The sequence below is a fragment of the Syzygium oleosum genome, unplaced genomic scaffold (assembly GCF_021117445.2).
Source record: "Syzygium oleosum isolate NSW1041296 unplaced genomic scaffold, Sole_v2.1 Sole_v2.04, whole genome shotgun sequence".
In the NCBI taxonomy this organism is placed as follows: domain Eukaryota; kingdom Viridiplantae; phylum Streptophyta; class Magnoliopsida; order Myrtales; family Myrtaceae; genus Syzygium; species Syzygium oleosum.
This window is the reverse complement of record NW_026607488.1, coordinates 9,794,634-9,820,229: the sequence shown is the minus strand read 5'-3', so window position 1 is coordinate 9,820,229 and position 25,596 is coordinate 9,794,634. Positions and strand designations below refer to the sequence as shown.

The following is a 25,596-nucleotide window of genomic DNA, read 5'->3' as shown; positions in this document are numbered from 1 at the left end:
TGTGTGTGGCGTATGTGCATGAGGAATGTCCTGAGACGTGGTAACGCGGGACTGAGCCCGGATTGATCGGAGGGTTGCCAACCTGAGACGTGGTTACTCGGGTGTGGCTAGAAAGGCAAGAAATGACCTGAGGTGTGGTTACGCGGGTCGAGAGAAATGTCCTGAGGTGTGGTTACGCGGGACTGAGCCCGGATTAATCGGAGGGCTGGACCTGAGGCGTGTTGACGCGAGTCGTGGCTAGTTGGTTGGACACGCATACGAAATGTGTTTGGTCGAATTGGGTGAACGTACGTGGTTGTGGCGCTCGAGTGTTTATGTTATGTTCTTGAGCTATTATTGCATGTTTGTATTTGACTAATGCGCGGAGTTGGCGTGTGATTTGAGGCGAGGTGAGTGTGCATGAGAATTCTATTATGTCGTTTGCTAGATTGCATGTTGGGACTTGTTTGGGTACGCATTGGCCTAGGTGGGGTTTAGGTTGTCTGCTTATTGAGATTTATTCTCATTGCTATAATGCAAACCATTTCAGATCCTCGACCCTGACCTTGATCATGCCGCCACCTCGGCGTTTTGGGGTCCCTATGCATACGGTGCATGAGGAGACCGAGTATCCAGTAGGTCCATATCAGACTTATATTAGGCACCTCATTACGATCTGGGTAGATGTAGGTCTAAACGAATTGCAGCGTCAGACTTACTTGGCCTAGTTTTATCGTGACGGGTTGGAGTTAGTTGGCCCAATCCGGGGTTTTGAGGGACAGCAGCACGGCACCGGGGATGCCGTGGATTGGGAGCCCGGGGACGTGTATGCTCCTGATGGTGAGATTCTGGACTCCGAAGATTCCCCGGAGAACCCTGGTCCCGAACCCGAACCCATACCAGAACTTGTAGTGCCTGCGGATCTCGAGCTCGAAGAGGATTTTGAGGAGTCCGAACCTGAAGAAGAGCTCGAGCCTATACCAGAGCCCATGGAGTCCAAGCCCGAGGAGGAGCCGGGTAACGAGGAAGAGCCGATCGAGATCAACTCTGACACGGAGTCGGAGTTTTCAGGGTTTGATTCAGATTGGGCGCCTTAGGAGTATTTGGGTACTGGGCTTAGAAGCTTTTGATAGAGCCCCTTTTGTGTAACCAGTTAGTCTACCTTACCACTTGTCCTTTTTTTATGATAATAGTGGATGTTAACCCTAGGAGCCTGATGTCTGATTGTCTGGCCGAATGTTGTAAGTGACTGTTTTCCATTGCTATAAAATTATTGTTTTATTAAATAGATAATGACAAAGGGATAATAACAGCATAAAACAATAATTTCATAGCAATGGAAAACAGTCACTTATAACATTCGGCCAAACAATCAGACATTAGGCTCCTAGGGTTAATATCCACCATTATCATAAAAAAGAGACAGGTGGTAAGGTAGACTAGCTGATTACACAAAATGGGCTCTACCAAAAGCTTCTAAACCCAGTACCCAAACACTCCTAAGGCGCCCAATCTGAATCAGACCCTGAAGACTTCGACTCCGTGTCAGAGTTGATCTCGATTGGCTCTTCCTCGTTACCCGGCTCCTCCTCGGGCTCGGACTCCATGGGCTCTGGCACAGGCTCGGGCTCTTCTTCAGGTTCGGACTCTTCAAATTCCTCTTCAAGCTCAAGATTCGCAGGCGCTACAGGTTCTGGTACGGGCTCGGGTTCGGGACCAGGGTTCTCCGGGGCATCTTCGGAGTCTAGAATCTCACCATCAGAAGCATATACGTCCCTGGGCTCCCAATCCACGGCATCCTTATTGCCATGCTGCTGTCCCTCAAAACCCCGGATTGGGCCAACTAACTCCAACCTGTCACAATAAAATCAGGCCAAGTAAGTGTGACGCTGCAAGTCGTCTAGGCCTACGTCTACCCAGACCGTAGTGAGGTGCCTAATATAAGTCTAATGTGGACCTACTGGATACTCGGTCTCCTCATGCACCGTATGCATAGGGACCCCAAAACGCCAAGGTGGTGGCATGATTAAGGTCAGGGTCGAGGATTTGAAATGGTTTGCATTACAGCAATGAGAATAAATCTCAATAAGCAGACAACCTAAACCCCACCTAGGCCAATGTGTACCTAGATGAGTCCCAACATGCAATCTAGCAATTGACATAATAGAATTCTCATGCACACTTACCTCGCATCAAATCACACGCCAACTCCGTGTATTAGTCAAATCACAAACATGCAATAATAGCTCAAGAATATAACATAAACACTCGAGCGCCACAACCACGTACATTCACCCAATTCGACCAAACACATTTCGCATGCGTGTCCAACCAACTAGCCACGACCCACGTCAACACGCCTCAGGTCCAGCCCTCCGATCAATCCGGGCTCAGACCCGCGTAACGCCTCAAGACATTTCTCTCGACCCGCGTAACCACGCCTCAGGTCATTTCTTGCCTTTCTAGCCACACCTGCGTAACCACGCCTCAAGTTGGTAGCCCTCCGATCAATCCGAGCTCAGTCCTGCGTTACCACGCCTCAGGACATTCCTCATGCACATACGCCACACATAATTCGCCAATACCAATATAACACATCATACTATTCAAATTTAAGTTATGCTCGCCACATTAGCTCACCAACCCGACCTTCAAGTCGACCACATTCAAGCATCGATTTCCCCCACAAATGCCACGACAACTCGGTCATTGAACCGATCTCAATCAATCACTAATTTAGCAACAAAAAGAATCGCCACCACATAATCCATAAACCAATCACATTTAATTAACTAATCCATATCTAACTTAGTCACTAAACCAACCTTCATCAACCCCAAAACAAGTCTAATAATACCCAAAGTACTAAGTAGAGATTAGGATGTCACTTACCTAGGTTTTGGCCCAAGGAAAACCGGCAAGGGGACCAAATGGCCGATCGGGGCAGTGGCGGGCGAGGGCGTAGCGGCCAGCCAACGGGCAAGGCCTCGGTATAGCCCTTGGCCACGGCCGAGGCGCTCGGCCCGGGCAGGCGACAGGCGAGCGGCGAGCCGGGCGGACTGGCGAGAGGTTGGTAAGCAGTTGGGCACGGGCAGGGCGCACGGCATGGCAAGGGCACCGTCTGGGACGGCTCGGCTACGGCCCGGGGCAGCGGCCAGGCGACGGGCAACGGCCTGGGTGACACGGTTGGCAAGTTGGGCAAGCGGCCGACGGCGACGGCGAGCTGGGCAGGCGGCCGGCGAGCAGCGACTGCAATGAGCGAACGAGCAGGCATGCGGCCCGGTTGGCTGTTGAGCGAGCTGGCCGAGTGGCCGGGCTAGCTGGTGAGTCAGCTGGCCGAGTGGCCGGGCTGGCTAGTGAGCGAGTTGGCCGGCGAGCTGGGCGGCACGGCAATGGCGACGAGATGAGCGGCTGTTGGGTGGCGACGGGATGAGCGAGCAGCCGAGCAGCGAGCTGGGCGGCAAGCTGTTGGAGGCGCTGGCGGCGACGTCGACTGCGAGCGGTGGCTGGGCGGTAGCGACGGTGGTGGCGACAGGCTCGGCCAGGCGAGCCGCGAGCAGGTGGGCGGCGAGCTGGCGAGCGACGGGCGAATGAGACGCGCGGCGGCGGGTGAACGGCTGCTGGGCGGCGAGACGAGTGGCGGCGGGCGGCGCAAGGTGGACGGCCGGCGAGCAGCGGCTGGGATGGACGGCGGTGGGCGGGCGAGCCAAGAAGGGGAGGGGCAGAAGCCGCAGCAAAGAAAGGAAGAAGAAGGAAAAAGAAGAAAAAATAAAGAAGGAGAAGAAGAAAAAGGAGGAGAGAGAGAGGGGGAGGGAGTAGGTCTGCTTGGCAGAGGAGAGGAGTGGACGTGCGCAGGGGGGAGGGGACGCGCACAGAGGAGAGAAAGAGAGAGAGAGTCAACTCAATGAGTGCCATCCAAAGGCCCACGTTCAAACTCGAAATTGATCCGACGGTCCACGAAAAATCCTAATTTATAAATTAGGAAAAGGCCAAAAACACTAACTAAAATACACTAAGAGGGAGGTTTACTAATCAAAATCCGCACCCGGTCCAAATTTTCGATACCATAGTTCAGGCTCTAAATAACGGCCAAATTCGATTGAGTGCGATTTTAGCGAAATCTCAAATTTAAAAATAACCCGAGAGTGATTAGTTCTGGGTGAGATTTAACTATAAGCGCACCGACGAAATACACGTTTTATAAATCTCAAATATGGGTCGAAATTCGGAATGTTACAAAATAAGTTGCTCTGGTACGGGGAAATGGAACATCCAGAACAACTACTTTAATGCTGCTCTATTTTTTGCCCTTGGCGGACTACTTCCTCTCCACCTCCTCCGAGCTCGAATTCCCAGTCTTATTTATTTATGACAAGCTTCATAAATAAATTGGCTTTTTCTTATGATATATTGGATGTATTTAGGAAAGTTCCTAATGTCAAGTGGCTCATTTGGTTAACGTTAATATTTTTAGTGTAAATTCATTCTATGCTTTTATTTATTTATTTATGGATTTGAATCAGATTTAAAAATGATAATTTATTGTGTATATATGAAAATATACATTTAATATATAACGTGTCCAAATATGTCGGAATTCTCTATTTTTTGAGAAATGACGTGTTGTGTGTCGTGTCGTGTCACGTGTCGCATGTTAGTGTCGGTGCAACATAGTTGACGACCCCATGAGTTAGGTTCATATGGGTAATAACAAGTCACTTGTTGATCTAGTGGTGTAGTATTAAAATTTTTGTCTCCCCTAAGGTGAGAATAGAACAAATCTGCAATGAAAAAGAGGCTGAGCTAAGCTCTTAATGAATTTCATAGCCATTATTGGTGGTATATTAAACTACAAAGACTTGATGGAATTACCTATATAAGTGTGGAGTGGGACTACTCCGATTAGAATTATTGGCAATGATCTCTAGAGCACTTGTGAATAAACCAAGCACGCGCTTGGTCTATTAGTGCAAAACCGCATTGAGCAACAAAATTTGTGATAGTGTAATGCAATGGGTAAAAATTATAATTCACAAAAGGAAAATCTTGGTTCATAGAAGTTTCAAACTTTACCAATGATTTCATGAATTATATTTCATTCTTTCTATGTATGATTCATAACCTAACAAGCACCATTTTTGATGCATTACTCTCAAATGACCCAGCATTATTCTATTTTTTATTTTCAAAACATTTTAAAATATGTAGAGGATTATTGGATATTTCAACAATTTTGAAATATTTTTTAAAGTAATGGCTTTGATAAAAGTTATGACCACCATGCGGCCATCATTTTGTAATGGTTGTATAGTGGCTTTGTAACTGTCTTGTAAAGACTTTGTAACGTTTGATTGATTTCTTCATAAACTCTTCATTATTTTAGAATGGATTCTTTATAACAGTCATCATTTTAATAATTATCAATTGATTTATAACGGTTTCTTATCGGTTCTCTCTTTTGTTTAAATGTAAAATTAAACTTCAAACCACATTCCTTTAAGATACACGAGAATTTTCCTTTTCTTCTCATATCTTTCCTTTCTTTGCTAGGTTATACACATAACGTTGTTCCTGTTCCTTCTATTATTTTATGCGGAATAAAGAAGAAGGTCTATTGTATCATGGGAGGATAGCCGCTAGAGCCTTACGCGTCAAATTTCGTACTCCAATGGGCGGAATTATCCTTAAGACACTACTTGCACGCCTCATATATTTAATCTTATTTTTTATCCTCTTTTAACAATAGATTTTTCTAGCAAAATATACATAACGATTACTGACCACAAGCTATCAGATTAAAAAGAAAAGAACTCTTTAGTTTACCTTAAAATATATGGATGGAGAATTTCTTAATTAATTGAAGATGTTTAGGGACAAGTTTATTATTCTCATGACATATTCTAAGGATATTTCGCAAAGTTTGTCATAATTTTACAAGTCGATCTTATTGTACCATTTTGTGAACCCCTGTCGATCGAACAAGCAATCTTGACTACCTTGGCAATGACGCCGCACTATATTAACAGAGCCTGGCGTCCCTCACCGAACCTTTGCCACTGGTCTTCTTCCTCCCACCATTTTGGTTTAGATTCAACTATTATGTGATTCGATGGTCATTCTTCCTCCGGGTTTTTCTCACTGTTCTTCTTTTATATTTTCATTTGCAATCCAAACCCTTATCTTTTATAGTAAATAGTATACGACGAACTCGAAATATAAAATGCGGGAAAAGTGTTAAAAAAGTCATAAACCTATTACGTTGGTGCCAATTTAGTCTTAAATCTTTTTTTGGTGCCAATTTAGTCCTGAACCTTTTGTCTTTGTGCCAATTCAGTTCTTCTAGCTAATTTTGGTCGGATTTTGCTGACGTGGACGCTAGTGGTGCCATGTAGGCCCGCCGGTGATGACGTGGACAATTTATAATAATATTTTAATATTTTTTCGATTTTTTTAATTATTTTTCCTTTTTTCCTTTCTTTTTTTTTTTGGCTTTCTTCCTCCCTTTGCCGATGACCGGCCACCGGCCATGGTTGGGCGGGCTGCCCTCTCCCGGCCAGGCGAGGGCAAGCCCCGGTGAGGGTAAGCCCTGACAGAGGCTTCCCTCGTTAGATCTGGCGGGGCCGACCCTTGCCTAAGCCATGGCGGTCTTGCTGGGTGTCGCCTGCGACAAGACAGTGCTCAGCGAGGCCGTCCTGGCTTGGGCGAAGGCGAGCCCCGATGGAGGCTCCCCTCGCCAGATCTGGTGTGGGCGAGGTTGACCCTCGCCAGATCTGGCGAGGGGAGCCTCCGTTGAGGATCGCCCTCGCCTAGCCGGGCGAGGGCCAGTGGCCGGTTACCGGCAAAGGGAGGAAGAAAGCCAAAAAAGAAAAGAAAAAAAAAGGAAAAAAATTGAAAAATAATAAAAAATTGAAAAAATATTAAAATATTATTAAAAATTATCCACGTCATCATCGGCGGGCTTACGTGACACCGTTGGCATCCATGTCAGCAAAATCTGACCAAAATTAGCCGGAAGAACTGAATTGGCACAAAGACAAAAAGTTTAGGACTAAATTGACACAAATTCAATATATTTAGGACTTTTTTAACACTTTTCCCTATAAAATGCTGATTCAAAGATCTAATTGCGCACAAGAAAAGCTGAAGGACCCCATTGAACAATTTGCAACGGTTCAAAAATCTCCGATACCTTTGAACCTTTTCTTAACCTAAAGAAAACATCGAATATTGTTAATAATCCAGGGACCAAAATAAAAAAATTAGAAATTCAAGGTCGACATTGACACATCAGACAAAGTTTTTGTTATCACATTGTATATTAAACAAAAATTGAATGTCATGACCAAAAAGGAAAAAAAAAAAAAAAGTCACCCTTGTCCCTAGTTGTCACTGGTACGAGCATCCCATGGACCAACCGGGCTCCACGAGTCCGAAAAATCACATGCAGGCATAGGTACATGCATACTCCACATCTTATCCCTTATTGGAGTGTGAAAATAGAAAACAAAACCCTAGAGATTCCTAACATACGTGAAGACAATATCATAAAATTAAATAGAGGAAAGTAGAATGCGCAACTCAGCTGGTGAGTTCCCATTTTGTGCTTGATTTGAGAGCTTCAAGCTTGTGTGAGTTCTTGATTTGTGCTGGATTTTTATTTTTCCACTTTCGCTTTCCAGTTTGCGCTTGATATGAGAGCTTCAAGCTAATGTGATTTCCCTATTTGTGCTGGGTATTTAATATTTGCAGGTATAATTCATGGTTTATATTACATATTTTGAACTTCTTATGGTTTAATATTGTATTTCACGTGTTCGTTTTCATTGTTTGTTGCTTTTAGTAACTGTGAAATTTTTGTTGTTACCTTATCTTAAATTTATGTTTGATATGTACTGGTGTTCATAGTTTGGCTGCTCAATATCGTATTGTTGATGGATATGTAATTTGAAATAGTATGTTTGTCCTCTCAAGGAATACAAAAAAATAAAGAAAAAATAATCGATTAGTCCCGGGTTGACCCTAGAACTGGACCGGACCGGGCCCACAGGGTCGGTTTGATCCTCGATCCCAGGCTCAACAGGGTCGGTCCTTGGTTCTGAAAATTGGGGACCAACATTGTACGGATTGGTCAATGGGTTAGGTTTTGGACCAGCCCAATCCGGATTGCTCACATTCGTAAAATTGGCAACGCAGCAGAAGCGGATTGTAATTTTACAATTAAGTCGGGAGCTATAGAAAATCGACAGAGAAATAAACCGAGGAATAATAAAAGGACATGAGAAATTTTACATGGTTCGGTCCGAATGCCGAAACCTACGTCTAAGGGGAGAACTAGCAAATAATCCACTAATAAATCAGAGAATTACATAATTTATAATCACTCATGCTCAAGTGTTTCTAGCCCTAATATATTCCTAATACCCATAGTATTTAACAACTGAACTCGATGGACTCAACTCCGCACAAATCTCTCCGAGCTCACACCTCTCTGTCTTTGGAGCTCTCTCAGCTTTTCTCTCTACTCACAAATCTCTCCGAGCTCTCGCCTCTCTTCGTCACTAGAGCTCTCTCGAGTCCTCTTGGCTATCTTTGTCTTCAGATGTCCTCTCCGCTTATAGGAGAAAGGATGGGAAAACAAGACAAATGACGCCTATCTTCAGAAGCCATGCGCCTCCATGCAATTAATGATGGTATGACCATCATGCACCGACATAAGAAATGAACATAGCTTCTGCCTTCCCTCTTTCTTCCATTTATTATAAAAGACAAAGGAAGCAAGCAAGACAAAACTCTGAAGCAGTAGGGGCGCGCTCCAATTTTCCTGGGCATGTGTGCACATGGCCATGTGCATGCATTAAACGAGGAAGGAAAGTGGCCGTTCAACTCTTAGGGACAAAGCAAGAACCCATGGCCATGCATTAATGAAGGAGAGAAAAAAGTCAAGACTTTCATGTTTCCCATGTGCACATTCAATTAATAAAGGATTAATTCCGCGAAAATTCATAAATAGATATGCTTATAATAATTTTACCTCATATTAATTTTTTGATCACAAAAAACTCCAAACTGATATATCTGTGATAAATTTACTCTCAGTTTATTTCCATTAAATTTTATTGTCAAATTACTTTATCAAATCATACGCGGCAATTGACGGATATACCAATTTTATGTTTTACCCTCCGTTTGTCACATCCGTACCAGTCTATGATTTTTTGTGGTATTAATTCAGTTTAATAGAAACTAACGGAAGTTAAATTTGTCACAAATGTATCAATTCGAGATTTTTGTTGGTCAAAAAATTAATTTAGGGTAAATTTATCGCAGGTGTACAGTTTGAGGTTTTTTATAGTAAAAAAATTAATTTGGGGTAAAATTATTACTGGTGTACTAATTTGAAAATTTTCATCGTATTAATCCATTAATAAAAGACAAATATGGCCAACACTTCTTCCATGCGCAGAAAACGTTCAAGCTTTGCTTCTTCCTCTTTGTCTGCTCAACATTGCATTTTTGCGCATGACTTTGAGCAATAAATGCTCCACGTGTGCATCGCGTCTCGTATACGGGCTGAGCTCGAACTCAAGACATAATTTAACACCCACCCCTAATATCACAGGGGGAGGCTGAAGGTTGAATTTCTGCGTGCACTCAGTTTTAGCCGGTCTTTTTATCTTCTCCCTCCCGTCTTCCTCTCATCTGCTTGCCTTGCTCGCACCTCCAGCTCTCACATGACAAAGCAGCTCGTGCACTACGTAGTGGTATGAACATATCTTCTCTCTCTCTCTCTCTCTCTCTCTCTCTCTCTCTCTCTTATGGTTTCTGTCAGTCTATAGTTATAAACGTCAATGGAACGCGCATTATTATTGAGCATGCTGATTTCACTGCACGTGAGGCTTATGAACTCTGATTCTGCGGTCGCGGTCGTAAAGATTAGCACTCTCGGGGTTGACGCAGTGTCGTTTCTCATTCTCAGATCATCCCTTCTCCCTTTTTGCAGGTGGACGCATTCACTGAGACGGCATTCAAGGGGAATCCCGCGGTGGTGTGCTTCCTGGAGGATGAAGAGAAGGACGAGGAGTGGTTGCAAGCAGTGGCCGGGGAGTTCAACATACCCATAACTTGTTTCTTGGCTCGAGTAGCCGCCTCGGGGACGGACGGCTCGAGCCCGAGGTTCCACCTCAGATGGTTCGTCACTACCGTTGCCGAGGTGAGTTCCGAATCTCCATCAGCTTCTCAGCATGATGGACTTGCTCGGTAGTTTCTTACCTTGTCTCGGACTTAGCATGAATGGAAACGCCTGAATGGTCCCTCCCTCGTTGCCCAAAAGCACATTGACTGTTTTGTTTCCCTTTTTTAGCTTTCCAAGAATTATTGCCTAAAATATAGTATTGTTTTCCCCCATTCAATTGGAAAAAAATCTACAGACCAAAAAAAAATTATTGGAAAAAATCTTGGCAAATTGAACAATATGGCAAACGAAAATTCGTCACTCAATACAAAATTACGTAAAAAAAATGAACTTAATGTTGGTGAGTTACTTAAATCAGATTTAGTAACCAAAAAAAGGTTGGTAATTTGATCTAACAAAAGATGGTAACTCACTCTAATTTTTTTGTCAAACTTAGACTGTTAATTTTATACGAGAGTTGGTAAACTTGAAGGATTGGTAAGTTAAGAAAATTAAAATCAATAAGTTTTGCAAACTATTAAAAAAAGCCAATAATTTCATAAAAGTATCTAAATTACTTATTTGGGAAAAAAATTTTGCTGGTCATTCTTTGACTGGAAAATGTCAATTAAGGACCCAAAGTAGGTCTCTTTTTTCAAAAAAGAACTTCAAGTGGACAATGTTTCAATTAAGGACCCAAACTGCCCAAACTAGTCTCAAATAAGAACCCAGCTCGCCGGCCGGCCAAATGTTCACCGGCCGGCGACTGTGAGACAATTTCCGGCGCCGGAATAGGGGCAATTTTGTCTTTTTCTTTCTTTTTTTTTTCTTTTTCCTTTTTTCTTTTCTCTCTTCTCTCTTGTGGCCATCGCCGGCGACGTCCGCCGGCCTTAGGCGAGGGCCGCCTTCGCCGGCGTCGGGCGACGGCCGCCCTCGCCCTAGCCAAATCCGGCGAGGGCAAGGGCGACCCTCGCCGCAACCCTCGCTAGCCCAGGCGAGGGCGGTTCTCGCCCGCCCAAATTCGGTGAGGGCTGCCCTTGCCCTCGCCAGCCCAAGCGAGGGTGGCCCTCACCAGCGTCGGGCGAGAGCCGCCCTCGCCGGATCTGGCGAGGAACGCCCTCACTAGCCCAGGCGAGGGCGACCCTTGCCCGATGCAGGCAAGGCCGAGGGCGGCCCTCGCCGCAACCCTCACCCTCGCCCAATCCGGTGAGGGCCACCTCACCCACCCAGGCAAGGGTTGCGGCCTCGCCTGGGCTGGCGAGGGTTGCAGCGAGGGCCGCCCTCGGCCTTACCGGCGTCAGGTGAGGGCCGCCCTTTCCTACCCAGGCTAGGGCGGCCATGGCCCGACGCCGGCGAAGGCGGCCCTCGCCTGAGGCTGGCGACGTCGCCTGCGATGGCCACAAGAGGGAATAGAGAAAAGAAAAAAAGAAAAAGAAAGAAAAAGACAAAATTGCCTCTATTCCGGCGCCGGAAAATATCTCACGGTCGCCGGCCGGCAAGCTGGGTCCTTATTTGAGACTAGTTTGAGCATTTTGGGTCCTTAATTAAAACATTGTCCACTTGGGGTCCTTTTATGAAAAAAGAAACCCACTTTGGGTCTTTGATTGACATTTTCCCTTTTTTTGATATACAGTTTCTTGACGCATATTAAGTTATCAACACTGGAAAGAATATCCACATTTTTGGGCACACAATAGATTTCTGCTGCTTGGAAAGTCTTCTTTCCTATTTATTATTAATGAATTCTTCATATGGGATTGGTAACAACAACAACGGAGATCGGCTCACGCACATGAGATTAGGCCGATTAAGTGTAATGGTGGATTCCACCCTCCTTGTGCGCGAAATACACGCGTAGTCTCTTAGTTTTCTGAGTGGTATATCGATTTGATTGGGATCGAAACAACGGATAGCTCCTTTACTCGTCGATATTGAGTTAAATTTTCGTAATTTTTATGCAAATCATTGGAAGGTGGCGCGCAGATACCATATAAATACGAATCTCCTTTCAGGTTGACCTCTGTGGTCATGCAACACTAGCTGCTACACACGCTCTTTTTACCTCTGGGAGGGTGGATTCAGACACTATCCAATTTGTCACCTTATCAGGAACTCTAACCGCTAAAAAGGCGTCCGAGATTGAGACAGTCAGCACTTCAACATTACAGAATGGGGATGCGCTAGGATTCTTCATTGATTTGATTTTTCCCACTATCCTGATTTCAGAATGCAACAGCGAGAATGTGTCATCTGTCTCCGAAGTATTTGACGGTGCCTCCATAGTCGAAGTCAAGAAGACGGCAAAAGATGACCATCTTGTAAATTCCTAACCGCAGTCGAATCTTTCAACTTTTGTTTTGTTGCAGCTTACTGAAAACCTTGATTTCTCTTCATGAAACTAATCCTTTATGGTTTTCAGAGTCTTATTTTCCTTCTTGGGTTGATGAAAGTTTTCAACCATGACATTGAGCTGATTTGACTGGGAATAGCCAGGTGATTAATTTTGCTTCTTTTCCTTGTCACTTTTGATTTCTTTTCGCAGGTCGTTTTCTCATCGGGAAAAGCAGTTGAAGACTTGCAGCCTCAATTTGATAAGATACGAAGTTGCGCAGGGAGGGTCATTGCCGTAACAGGACTTGCTCAACCAGACTCGGGATTCGATTATGTCTATCGACTCTTTGCTCCAAAACTCGGGGTGAACGAGGTATCAATGTTCATTTGCAAGCAGACACAAATCATTGTAGTGTATCTAATTAATCAGCTGTCAAGTGATGTGCTAGAAGGAATTACCCACTTCCTAATTCTTGTTCACTTATTGTTTTGTCTATGATTCATCCATGTATTGATAAGACTGAGATAGCTATCCGGATCAAAGTGCCAAGGCTATCTCGTTGTCGATTTTGTGCCTGTGATGCAAAATGCTAACTAAAAGATGTATTTTCCAGGATCAAGTGTGCGGGAGTGCAAACTGTTTTCTGGCGCCTTATTGGAGCAAAAAGCTGAGGAAAAATGATTTCATTGGTCATGCTGTAATCTCTTTCTCTCTCTCTCTCCACACGCCCAGATAGACATGTGCGAGCAGTGCATCTGTCATTGCTCAACTTCTTATGAGTCCTTTTCAATAGAATTTCACGTGTTTCCCTAATCATCTTTGTGCATGGGTTGAGTAGGCATCGCCTAGAGGAGGAGGAGTGAACGTGCGCCTGGATGAGCAAAACCAGAAAGTCGTGCTGCGTGGGAAAGCTGTAACTGTAATGACGGGTTCTATTCTCGTTTAAAAATGCTTCAAGCAAGCAAGATTTGTCTCGCAAATGTGGTACGGGGCAAGATGGAATAAGTACTCTGGTCGTGTGGAATAAAGGACGTCAGTTGTTTGATACTGCAGAATATAGCAGAGATTTCACTTTGCTTGTCCTGGTAACCTAGCATAAGCATCAAAGAAATGGCATTTTCAACAACCATTTATATTCCGACCAGAAAAAAAAAAAACAACCATTTATATCGTTCTGTTTTATGTAACTGAGGGACAATGCATCAACCAGTTTGTCTCGTTTGTGTGCTATCTCTGTATCGCTGCTCATTCAGATTCCGGGAAGCTACTTCTGATCTATTCCACCTTTCCCTCCTTAAATTAGAAAAAGATAATGGCCCTTGTGGATGATCGAGTTTCTCTGAGAATGTGACTAGTCGAGGCTCGAGTTGAGGAGGAGTCCCACGTCTAAGAACGGTGAGATGGTTGAGTTGCTTATGACCCTGTTTCGCCGTTTAAAGGGGTTGAATCTCATTCCTATTTAGGAACTGGCATGTTGGCTTCTGTAAGCTCTATACCATCTCTCATCCACAGAAGATATGATCACGTGATCCTGCCTAGACACCATACATTAGATAGGAAGAACTGGTTCCTTCTATCGGTTTCATGCTGACCTTGCATTAAGCGGCTCAAATCACGTCAGAAACTTCTAAGAAAGCTCCTGATCCATCACCATGCTTTTATTGGCTTGTTTACACCAAAAATAGTTGAAGCGGCCGTCGACATGGACAGGCAAGTGCTTTCGGCATGAGCATAAACAATATGTTAGAAACTCGTAATTGATACCGGCAAATATCCGTACTAAGCTATCAATACGCGGTGATTGAACAAAGACAGGAAATCAGCAAAGTTTTTGGAAACATGAAGGCATAACTTTTAGTCAGGGCAAAATAATCGGGATGATAGAAGTCACCAGCGGATGCCAGGAACAATGGAGTATGAGTTGGAAACCGGCAAAGCAATTGAAATTGAAAAAGAACGAGCTAACATTTTTTAGGGAACAGTTTTTGCTTGAAATTATGAACAATTGCCGAAGATAGATCGTGGAGTAGTCATCGTGCAATGTGACCAAAGCGGCGGCTTAAAAGCAAGTTTAGAGCATCGAATTCTTATAAACAAAGGAACGTGAAGGTCAATGATGGGAACCGCTCAAAAGAATGCAACCATTGGGAACCGTTGAGAAGCAGCTACTTCTGGATCATTATAAATACCACAAATCATCCAACCGGAAGGACCCCAGCACAAATCGAAAAAATTTATCTTTATCTTTATTTTCTCATACTACAATTTACTTTTCTTAGTTGTAGGTTTCAGATTGACGTCGTCTATTCAATTTTGGCGTGTGTCTTCATCTTGGGTGCTACGTCGTCGATTAAATTCCGGGATCACCACAGAATCTAGTCTCTTTTCATTAAAAGCCGAAGAACCACTTTGGCCGAAAATATTTTGTCGCGGAAGAAACTTCGGTGAAACACCTTTTTGGCACGCTTGATGGGACTTTTGTGGCTAATATGAGGAGATACAATGGCATGAACCAGGAATCAACTTGATCCCAACAATGCCGGTGGGAATAACTCGTCACCACCACCAGCTAGTGAGAGGGTCGGATGTGCTGAGTCCTCAACGGCACCCCCGTTGACAGATCAAGCACAGGGCAAAATGAGGTGGTTAACGTGATGAACAGAGACAGCAGATGGAGCCCAGTCCAATTATGCTATCTGGTATGAGGAGGATGTTTGAAGAACATAAAAAATGAGGTGGTTAACGTGACATCCGGAATTTTCGAAATAGTATTTATGTGACATTCGAAAATTTCCGCATCCGGTAATGATACATAGACTTTAAAGCTAAGTATTATTAATTTAGAATCCAGGTGGACATGTAGAACTCTTAGTTGGATCGTAAATTTTGTGAGGCACGTAGGATGATTTCCCATGAACGTAATCATTCCGAGTTTGATGTGTTGCAAATTAAAATACATCAATTTGTACGTTAACATTATAACGGTGTTAATTTATTCATTGTCGTCTTAGTAATTGATGGGAGATATTATTAGTTTAAACTTTAGTTAATTAGTGTTAATAATTAATTATATACAATATGGTGTTATAAGGGGAGGAAATTCTATTTTCATTTTAATTTCTCACAAAACCTCTCTTAAGACACCTAAACCTCACGTGGCATTTGGAAAATCTTATGCATGGCCACATGCCACTCTTAAACTTGGCCTCTTGCACTAATATGACACATAACCATAAGCAATCATTGCATTATAGCATTAGTCACCAACACATCCCCACTTGGTGGTATATTAGATGAGAATTAGCCAACTGTGACTTCATGCAATCTTACATCTAACAATACCAAAATATAACTCTTAACTTGGGTGAAAATTCAAACTCATTTTCACCTCGGTGATATCATTCTTCAAAAGAAAGTTTCCTCTATCATTTGGTCTGAATTTCATTCTGTCAAGAGCTTTCACAGTGGTTTAAACTTTGGGGTCATTCAGATTCCGTTTGAGGTAAGTGAAGTCTCTAGAGTTAAGATGATTCGTTCTACTTGACACTTTTCATCCCTGCGCGTCCTCCGAATACACAAGTATCAGGAGGGTCACATTTAGAACACATTAATTGTGCTATTGCACGTATTGCGGTGTTGCTTCACTCATGATTTCACGAATTAGTGACTCTGGCCACATTTCGTTTTAAACCAGAATCACACGCATACCGTGTTTAGATTTAGTAAACCAAGGCATTGGATCTGGTTAACGTGTGCCGAAGGGCGCCCTCGCTGAAAACTTAAACGGAGAAGGAGCAATTTCCAATGCACAATAAAAGCATAATCAATACTTTTATTTTTGCCAAACCAAAAGGATAGAGATGGGCAAGAAGCAGTGACTATCCCCTGTAGGTGTTACCTTAGGAAAGTATCACACCTATCACGAAATGTTCAATTTAGGTAAGGATGAGCCTCTGTTACTCAACACTATAAAGGTAGGCGACCCTATCAACGGGACACCATCGGAGTACTGGAAGTCCACAACCCACTCCCAAACCAAGTCAAAAGACTACATTTTTTTGGGATTAATACCACGAAGAACCCCAAACTGATACACTTATAATAAATTTACCTTAAATTAATTTTTTGACTGCAAAAAACCCCAAACTGGTATACCTGTGACAAATTTACCCTCCTTTAGTTTTTTTTAAATTTTACCGTCAAATTGTAGAGCTGAATGACACGTAGTTAACGGGTGTATTAGTTTGGGGTTTTACCCTCCGTTTATCACAAGTGTTTCAATTTGTGATTTTTCGTTGTATTAATCCAATTCAACAAAAACTAACGGAGGGTAAATTTGTCACGGATGTACCAGTTTAGAGTTTTTGATGGTCAACAAATTAGTTTGGGGTAAATTTATCACAGATGTACCAATTTGAAGTTTTTTGTGGTATTAACCTTTTTTTTTTTTGTCGAAGTAAGAAGACTGCTTGACACAAGCAAGTTTTTACCTGTGACCTAGACATGGGAATATAAGCGCAAGACCGACTTAAATACGTCTGATGGTATAATTAATACTTCTTATAAAATATGATTGATGTTTCACTTTCCACATAAACGGAGCAGGTGATGAACAAACTTTGCAAAGCATTTAGCACATGAAATCCCCGGGGCAAAGGGCTCTTGAATTGCACCAATGTAGCACACGGACCTAGAGATGATAGAAGGGAAAAATACAAAAAAAGTACTACACATATTATGCGTCAATTCAATCCTAAATCTTTTTTTTTTTTGCCAATTAAATCCTAAACCATTTACAATTATGTTAATTCAGTCCATCTGGCCAATTTTGACTGGAAATTGCTAACATGGACAACGATCACCTTATGTGGTACGGCCAGCACTGATGTGGATAATTTTAATAAATCTTTTTATATTTTTTTCTTTAGTTTTTCTTTTTTTCCTGCAGTTAGGGCTGGCGAGGATGTCATAGCCCTCGCCCTTTATGGGCAGGTGAGGCTATCGTGGCCCTCACCCAGGCCAGGCGATGCCTTGGCTCGGGGTCGGCAGGGGTTGCGACGCCCTCGCCTGGCCAAACCTGGTGAGGGCTGCGACACCCTCACCCAATGTCGGTGAGGGTGCCTCGGCCCTAAGTTAGGGACAAAAAAGAAAAACTAAAGAAAGAAAAGAAAAAAGAGAAAAATTAATAAATTTTTTGGAAAATATTAAAATATTATTTAAAATTGTCCACATCAGTGCTAGCCGTGCTACGTATGACAGTATGCGTCCATGTCAGCGATTTCTAGCCAAAATTAGTCGGATGGACTGATTTGGCACAAATGCAAAAGGTTTAGAACTCAATTGGCCAAAAAAAAAAGATTTTGGACTGAATTGGCACAATTACAATAAGTTTATGACTTTTTTGGTAATTTGCCCGATGATAAAATAGATACGGAAAATGTCGGATATTTTAAGACATCTTATTAAAACCTACTTATGAAGTGATGTGGCAAGTTTTAGTTAGGTAATTAAAAAAGTGGGATTTGTATCTTTCATCATTAGTTTCTTTAATTACACAATTAATGATTGTCACATCACTCACTAAAAAAAAGTTAGATTGTTTAGTACATTTTGCTTTGCTTAATAAATAGCGAAAATACCACAAAAAACCTCAAACTATGTCACTTGTGACAAATTTACCCTGAAGTTCTTTTTATGACACAAAAAATCTCAAATTATGTCATATTTACCCTACAATACTTTGGCTCAATAGCATTTTCGTCTTTTTCTATTTTTTTTTCCTTTCTTCTCTCTTCCCTCCACCGGCCATGGCGTAGGGAAGCCGGAGAGGGCAACCCTCGCCGGCATTGGGGTTGGGCGAGGGCTGCCCTCGCCGGATCTAGCGAGGGCGACCCTCGCCGGCGTCAAGCGAGAGTCGCCCTCGCCCTGGCAGGCGAGGGCCGCCCTTGCCCGACTCAGGCGACCCTCGCTGGCGTCGGGCGAGAGTCGCCCTCGCCTGAGTCCCTCGCCGACGTCAGGCGAGGGCAACCCTTGCCCGCCCAGGGCAACCCTTGCCCGCCCAGGCGAGGGCAACTCTCGCTCGACGCCGGCGAGGGTTGCCCTCGCTAGTTCCGGCGAGGGTAGCCCTCGCCCAACCCCAACACCGGCAAGGGTTGCCCTCGCCGGCTTCCCTCCGCCGGCCATGGTCGAGGGAAGAGAGAAGAAAGGAAAAAAAAACATAAAAAGAAAAAAGACGAAAATGCCCTTGGGCCAAAGTATTATGGGGTAAATATGTCACAAATGGTATAGTTTAGAGTTTTTTTTTGTCATAAAAAAAAATTCAGGGTAAATTTATCATAAGTGGTATAGTTTGGGATTTTTCGTGTTATAAAAAAAAGTTTAAGGTAAATTTATCACAAATGATATAGTTTGGGGTTTTTGGTGGTATTTTTCCTAATAAATAATATAGTTAGTTTTCAGTGTGTACTGGTCAATCCAGATAGACACATTCTTTTCATTTATGACCATAAAGCTCGTTTTCATTCATTGAGCCCCCATCAACCGAAATTTAAAGTTTACTTCCATAAAGACAAAGGAAAGAGCACTGAAATCTTTAAAGGTAACAATGAAGATTTTAGTCGTTTTCTCTCAGACTTGCTTTGCACAATTGAATTCTTAAACTATGCATTTTTTCACAATATACATAGTGATAAGTGAGCACGCGTTGTCACAAAGTTCACATAAAAATAGGCCTAATTCAAAAAAAAAAACACAAATTTTAGGTCGAGTGGCAATTCTGGTCCCAACCTTTTTTTTGTCTCGTAAAAATGCACAAACATTAAGTCGAGTGACGATTATGCCCCCAACTTTTTTTTGTCTCATAAAAAATCACAAACTTTCACTTAAATCTCAAATCTTGCCCCTCTTGACTTAGAACCATTGATTATCCCAACTTAACTATTCCACCTTAGCAATAAATCCACGTGGTTCGCTGATTAGATTTAAAGCACTATTTATTATCTTCTTCTCTGAGCCACAACTTAAAGAATAACGGTAAAACTGTTCATCTCCTTCACTTCACCGGTAAGTAAAAAAGATCTCCAGATTGAATCTCTTTGATCAGATTTCGTCGTTTTGTCATAATTTAAAGTTGTAGACCACCGCCCGTCGACAGACGCCATGGACGAGATCCGCCAAGCACATGACCATAATATTTTTGCTCAAACAAAGGTGACTTCAGACAGAAAGTCAATGGGGGGCCAGATTTGGGATAAGAGTGAAAGTTTGTGATTTTTTATGAGACAAACAAAAGTCTAGCCTAGAATTGTCACTCGACCTAAAGTTGGTGTTTTTTTATGAGATAAAAAAAAGTTTAAGCCAAAATTGTTACTCGACCTAAAGTTTGTGCATTTTTTTGGAATTAGCCCCACAAAAATATACATAACGATTATGGGATAAGAATACGATAAGTGCCATAACTTTTTTTTCAACTGCTTAAGTGCCAAAAAATTTTTAAAATGTTCACCCAAGTGCAAGAAATCCGACGTGCCATAGCACTTGTGGTGAAATTAAAAGAAAAGAACTCATTATTGGAGCGTATGCTAAAAATCATTTTATTCTGTATATCAGATGTTTAGGGACAAGTTTATTATTCTCATAACATATTCTAAGGACATTTCGCAATCTTTATCATAATTTTACAAGTTGATCTTACTATACGATTTCGCAAACCCCTGTCGATCGAACCCTTAATCTTGACTACCCTGGTGGCGACGCCACACCATATTTAGTTGAGCCCGGTGTCCCTCGCCGAACCCTTGCTGCTGGTCTTCTTCCTCCCACCATTTCGGTTCAGATTCTTCAACTTTTCTGCGATTCAATGGTCTTCTTCCTCCCAGCCTTTCTCATTGTTCTCCTCTTAAATTTTCATTTTCTTTTAAAAAAATACTTGTTTTGTTTTTCAGATTTTGTTGGCCATATAGGATGTGACATTGTGATGCTAGCAAGACACTTAACACTGATTTAACAGCCACGTTGGAATTCCTTCTGCATTTTTTTGACGGGAGGATGAACTCGAAATAAAAAACAAATCATTAGGAATCCAACTGCAAGCAAGAAAAATTGAAGGATCAGATTGAGCAATTTGTAATATTTCAAGGGCCTCCGATGCCGTTATTCCTTTTTTTCCTTAATGTAAGCATCACATTGAATAATTTCCAATTGTTAAGGGTCAAATCAAACAATTAGAAATTTAAAGACCAACATCAGCACATCAGACAAAATTCATATTAAACGAAAATTTTGTATCGTCACTTAAACGAAAATTCTGTGTCGTCGTTCCAATGGAAGAATTTTCCATTCTAAAAAAATTTGACTCCTTTTGGATCAAATAATTGATCTTGTGATTTTTAAGCTTTCCCATCACCTGATTTACATGTTAGAACACCCCACGGACCGACCGGGCTCTGCAAGTCTGAAATTATTTGAGTGAGAAAACAGAAAAGAAAACCCTAGAGATTCCTAACATACGCGAAGACAAAGTAATAAAAATTAAGTAAGAGGAAAGTAGAATTGCGCAGGTACAGTCACCACGTGGGCGGTGCGCGGTGGGTGTTTGGCTTCTAGTCGTCTTGCTGTATTTCTCCGGTCTCCATTGGCAAGAGAAAACTATTGCCCGTCCCGAGTACACATGAGCCCAACTCACATGTGCCGTCGATGGAAGTCGGATTTACGGCGGGCCCCATCTGATTTACGGCAGGCCCGCGATTTGCAATATGTCTTCCTCTCGTCTCCTTGCTTTTGCTCGCACCTCTCTCTCTCTCTCTCTCTCTCTCTCTCTCTCTCATGGCGAAGAAGCTCGTGCAATACGTAGTGGTAGCGACATATCTTCTCTCTATATGTCCTTTCTTTCTTATGGTTTCTGTCAGTCTATAGTTAGCAACGTCAATTCAACCCGCATGATTGTTTGGCATGCTGAATTCACTCTGATACTGCGGTTGTAATCGTAAAGATTAGCTCTTTCAGGGTCGACGCGGCGTCGTTTCTTATTCCTAGCTCATCCTTGATCCCCCTTTCGCAGGTGGACGCGTTCACTGAGACTGCGTTCAAGGGGAACCCCGCCGCGGTGTGCTTCCTGGAGGAGGAAGGAGAGAAGGACGCGGAGTGGTTGCAGGCGGTGGCCAGGGAGTTCAACATCTCCATAACTTGCTTCTTGACTCGAGTAGCCGCCTCAGGGACGGACGACTTGAGCCCGAGGTTCCACCTCAGATGGTTCACTCCGGTGGCCGAGGTGAGTTCCGAATCTCCCATCAGCTTCTCAGCATGATGGACTTGCTCGGTGCTTTCTTAATCTTATCTCGGACTTAGCATGAATGGAAAACGCCTGGATGGTCCCCTCCCCCATTGCCCAAAAGCACACGACTGTATTTGTTTTTCGTTTTTCAGCTTTCCAATAATTATTGCCTAAATATAGTATTGTTTTCCCCATTCGATTGGAACATTTCTTTGGCTAATTAAAAAATATGGCAAACGAAAATTCGTAACTCAATACAAAAAGAGTAAAGAAAACAATTAAATGATAGTAAGTTACTCAAATGAGAATTAGTAACCAAAAATTAGTTGGTAATTTAATCCGACAAAAGTTAGATAGTTACATAATTGGTGATTAAATCTGACAAAAATTGGGAGTTTGCTCTAACTTAGATTGGTACTTTTGTATGATAGTTGGTAAAACTCGAAGGTACGGTAGGTTATGCAAATTAAAATTAATGAGTTTTGCAAGCTTTAAAAAAAATTAGTTATTTCATAAAAGGATGTAAATTACTTATTTGGGAAAAAATGTTATTGGTCATTTTTTGACTTACAGTTTCTTGACGCACATTAAGTTATCAACACCGAGAAAAATATTCACAATTTCGGGCACACAATAGATTTCTGCTGCTTGGAAAGTCTTCGTTCCTTTTCTTTATTAATGAATTCTTCATATGGAATTGGTAACAGTAACAAGAAGATCGGCTCGCGCACATGAGATTAGGCTGATTAAGTGTAATGGTGGATTCCACCCTCTTTGTGCGCGGTATACACGCATCATCTTTCAGTTTTCTGAGTCGTATATCAGTTTGATTGGGATCGAAACCACAGGATAGCTCCCTTTACTCGTCGATACTGAGTTGGATTTTCGCAATTCTTATGCAAATCATTGGATGCTGGTGCGCGGATACCATATAAATACGAATCTCGTTTCAGGTTAACCTCTGTGGTCATGCAACACTAGCTGCTACACACGCCCTTTTTACCTCTGGGAAGGTGGATTCGGACACTATCCAATTTGTCACCTTGTCAGGAACTCTAACTGCTAAAAGGGTGTCCAAGATCGGGACAGCCAGCACTTCAACATTACAGAACGGGGATGCACCAGGATTCTTCATCGAATTGGTTTTTCCTGTTGTCCCGATTTCAGAATGCGACAGCGAGAATGTGTCATCCATCTCCAGAGTATTTGATGGTGCTTCCATAGTCGAAGTCAAGAAGACGGCAAAAGATGACCTTCTTGTAAATTCCTCACTGTGGTCGAATCTTTCAACTTTTGTTTTGTTGCAGCTTACTGAAAACATCGGTTTCTCTTCACGAAATAATGCTTTACAGTTTTTAGAGTCCTATTTTCCTTCTTGGGTTGATGAAAGCTTTCGACCATGATAATGAGCTGATTTGATTGGGAATAGCCAGTTGATTAATTTTGCTTCTTGTCCTTGTCACTTTTGATTACTTTTCGCAGGTTGTTTTCTCATCGGGAAAAGCAGTTGTAGACTTACAGCCACAATTTGATAAGATACGAAGTTGCGCAGGGAGGGGCATTGTCGTAACAGGACTTGCTCAACCAGACTCGGGATTCGATTACATCAATCGGTTCTTCTGTCCAAAACTCAGGGTGAATGAGGTAGTAATGTTCATTTGCAAGCAGATTCACAAATCATCCTACGTGTATCTAATCAGCTGTCAAGTGATGTGCTAGAAGGCATTATTAGCTTCCTAATTCTTGTCCACTTATTGTCTTGTCTATTATTCATCCGTGTATTGATAAGACTCAGAGAGCTATGCGGATCAAAGTGCTGAGTCTATCTCGTTGTTGATTTTGTGCCTGTGATGCAAAATGCTAACTGAAGGACAAATTTTCCAGGATCAAGTGTGCGGGAGTGCGAACTGTTTTCTGGCTCCTTATTGGAGCAAAAAGCTGAAGAAAAATGACTTCGTTGTTCATGCTGTAATCTCTCTCTCTCTCTCTCTCTCTCTCTCTCTCTCTCCGGTGTCCATGCACGCACAGTGCATCTGTCGTTACTCAACTTCTTATGAGTCCTTTTCAGTAGAATTTCATGTGTTCCCCTAATCAGCTTTGTGCATGTTTTGTGTAGGCATCACCTAGAGGAGGAGTCGTGAACGTGCACCTGGACGAGCAAAACCAGAGAGTCTTACTGCGTGGGAAAGCTGTAACTGTAATGACAGGTTCTATTCTTGTCTGAAAATAATTCGAGCAAGCAAGATTTGTGTTGTACACGAGGCACTGGGTGAGATGGAATAAGTATTCTGATGGCATGGATTCGAGAATGTCAGCTGTTTGATGCTGCTGAATATAGCAGAGATTCTCAGTTTGCTTGTGGGGGTAGCCTATAGGCTATATGGCATAAGCATCAAAGAAATGACATTTCCAACAACCATTTATCTCGTTCTGTTATCTGTAATTGAGGGACAATGCATCAACCAGTTTGCCTCGTTTATGTGCTGTCTCTGTATCGCTGCTCATACAGATGCCGGGAAGGTACTTCTGATCTATTCGGTCCTTCCCTCCTTAACTTAGAAAAAGATAATGGCCCTTGTTGGTGGTCGAGCTTCTATGAGAATGTGCACAAGTCAAGGCTCGAGTTGAGGAGTCCCCCGTCGACGAACAATGAGATGGTTGAGTTCCTTATAACCCTGGTTTGCAGTCTAAAGGGGTCGGATCTCATTCCCATTTGGGAACTGGCATGTTAGCTTCTGTAAGCTCTATACCAACTCTCATCCACAGAAGAGATGATCACGTGATCCTGCCGAGACACCATACGTTAGATATGAAGAACCGTTCCTTATATGGTTTCATGTCGACCTTGCATTAGGCCCCTCGAATCACATCATAGACATCTAACAACGTTTGAATTACATTACCATGCTTTTATTGTGTCACACCCCGAAACCAGTAAATATGGGTAAACCAACAAGTTGGCTACAACGTCAGAGTTTTTATAAGCCGTAAAAAAGATTATATACAACTTAGAACTCAGCCAGCCCAATAACTAACAACAGACATATATACAACTCCATCAAACCTTACCCAAAAATCACACTCCAAAAGGTCCATGTTGATAGTGCTATCGTACTATCTGCCACTAACCAAGGAATCTGAAAAAACATTAAAGACAAAAGGTATTGGCAACCACAGTTCGATAAGTAGTATATCTTTTCTAAGTATATCAATCCTCCAGGATACACATTTAGGACTCAAGACATAACTTATTTACACCAAAACCAGAATACACCAAAATTACAAGAATAAAATGAGTTATACCTTACTCAAGATATATATATATATATATATATATATATATATTCATAATAGAAATGCCCATTTCATCAATAATATCAAAATAAGTATCAATAGTGTAGTTCAATAATTAATCTCGAAGGTCCATTTTAAGTTCAATATCCAACTCAAGGCTCAAGACGTGGCTTTTATGAAACTTACGTTATCATGCAACACTTAGTCATTGACCAATGTATATCATAGTACAAGGCTCTAGAGGTTAGGGGTGATCGGTTCCCGATCCGGTTCCCAAAATTGGGAACCGGGGACTAAAATGATTGGTCCTAGGATCGGGAACCGGACCCGACCGCCGGTCCAGTTCTGGTTCCTGTCCAATGGAATCAGTCACTTAAGGTTTAGTTCACATTTTACTAATGTTTGTCAATGAAGTTCACTTAAGGTTTAGTTCATATTTTACTAATTTTTTCGAAAAAAAAATGTATTAGTAATCGGTCCGGTGCAATCCGGTTCGTCCTTGGAACCAGACCGTTCGGACATTGATTTCACTTTTAGGAACCGGATCGA

At 42.5% G+C, this 25,596-nt stretch overlaps 1 protein-coding gene across 4 annotated transcripts; it reads left to right on the top strand.

The window, feature by feature from the left end:
- The first annotated feature begins 9,577 nt into the window (after window positions 1-9,577).
- Window positions 9,578-24,232, top strand: LOC115679434 (uncharacterized). 4 transcript variants are annotated; one of them, XM_030603029.2, is made up of 6 exons: window positions 9,578-9,740; window positions 9,980-10,189; window positions 12,163-12,468; window positions 12,693-12,854; window positions 13,096-13,179; window positions 13,321-13,753. In XM_030603029.2, exons 1-6 carry the CDS (start codon window positions 9,711-9,713, stop codon window positions 13,426-13,428), a joined length of 900 nt encoding a protein of 299 aa, XP_030458889.1. In that variant the 5' UTR covers window positions 9,578-9,710; the 3' UTR covers window positions 13,429-13,753. The 4 variants fall into 4 exon arrangements, with proteins under 4 accessions (XP_030458889.1, XP_030458887.1, XP_030458888.1 ...); XM_030603027.2 differs by lacking the exons at window positions 9,980-10,189; window positions 12,163-12,468; window positions 12,693-12,854; window positions 13,096-13,179; window positions 13,321-13,753 and adding exons at window positions 21,541-21,750; window positions 22,707-23,012; window positions 23,236-23,397; window positions 23,638-23,721; window positions 23,870-24,232 and having other exon boundaries at window positions 9,615-9,740; XM_030603028.2 differs by lacking the exons at window positions 9,578-9,740; window positions 9,980-10,189; window positions 12,163-12,468; ... (1 more) ...; window positions 13,096-13,179; window positions 13,321-13,753 and adding exons at window positions 21,171-21,335; window positions 21,541-21,750; window positions 22,707-23,012; ... (1 more) ...; window positions 23,638-23,721; window positions 23,870-24,232.
- Window positions 24,233-25,596: the final 1,364 nt, after the last annotated feature.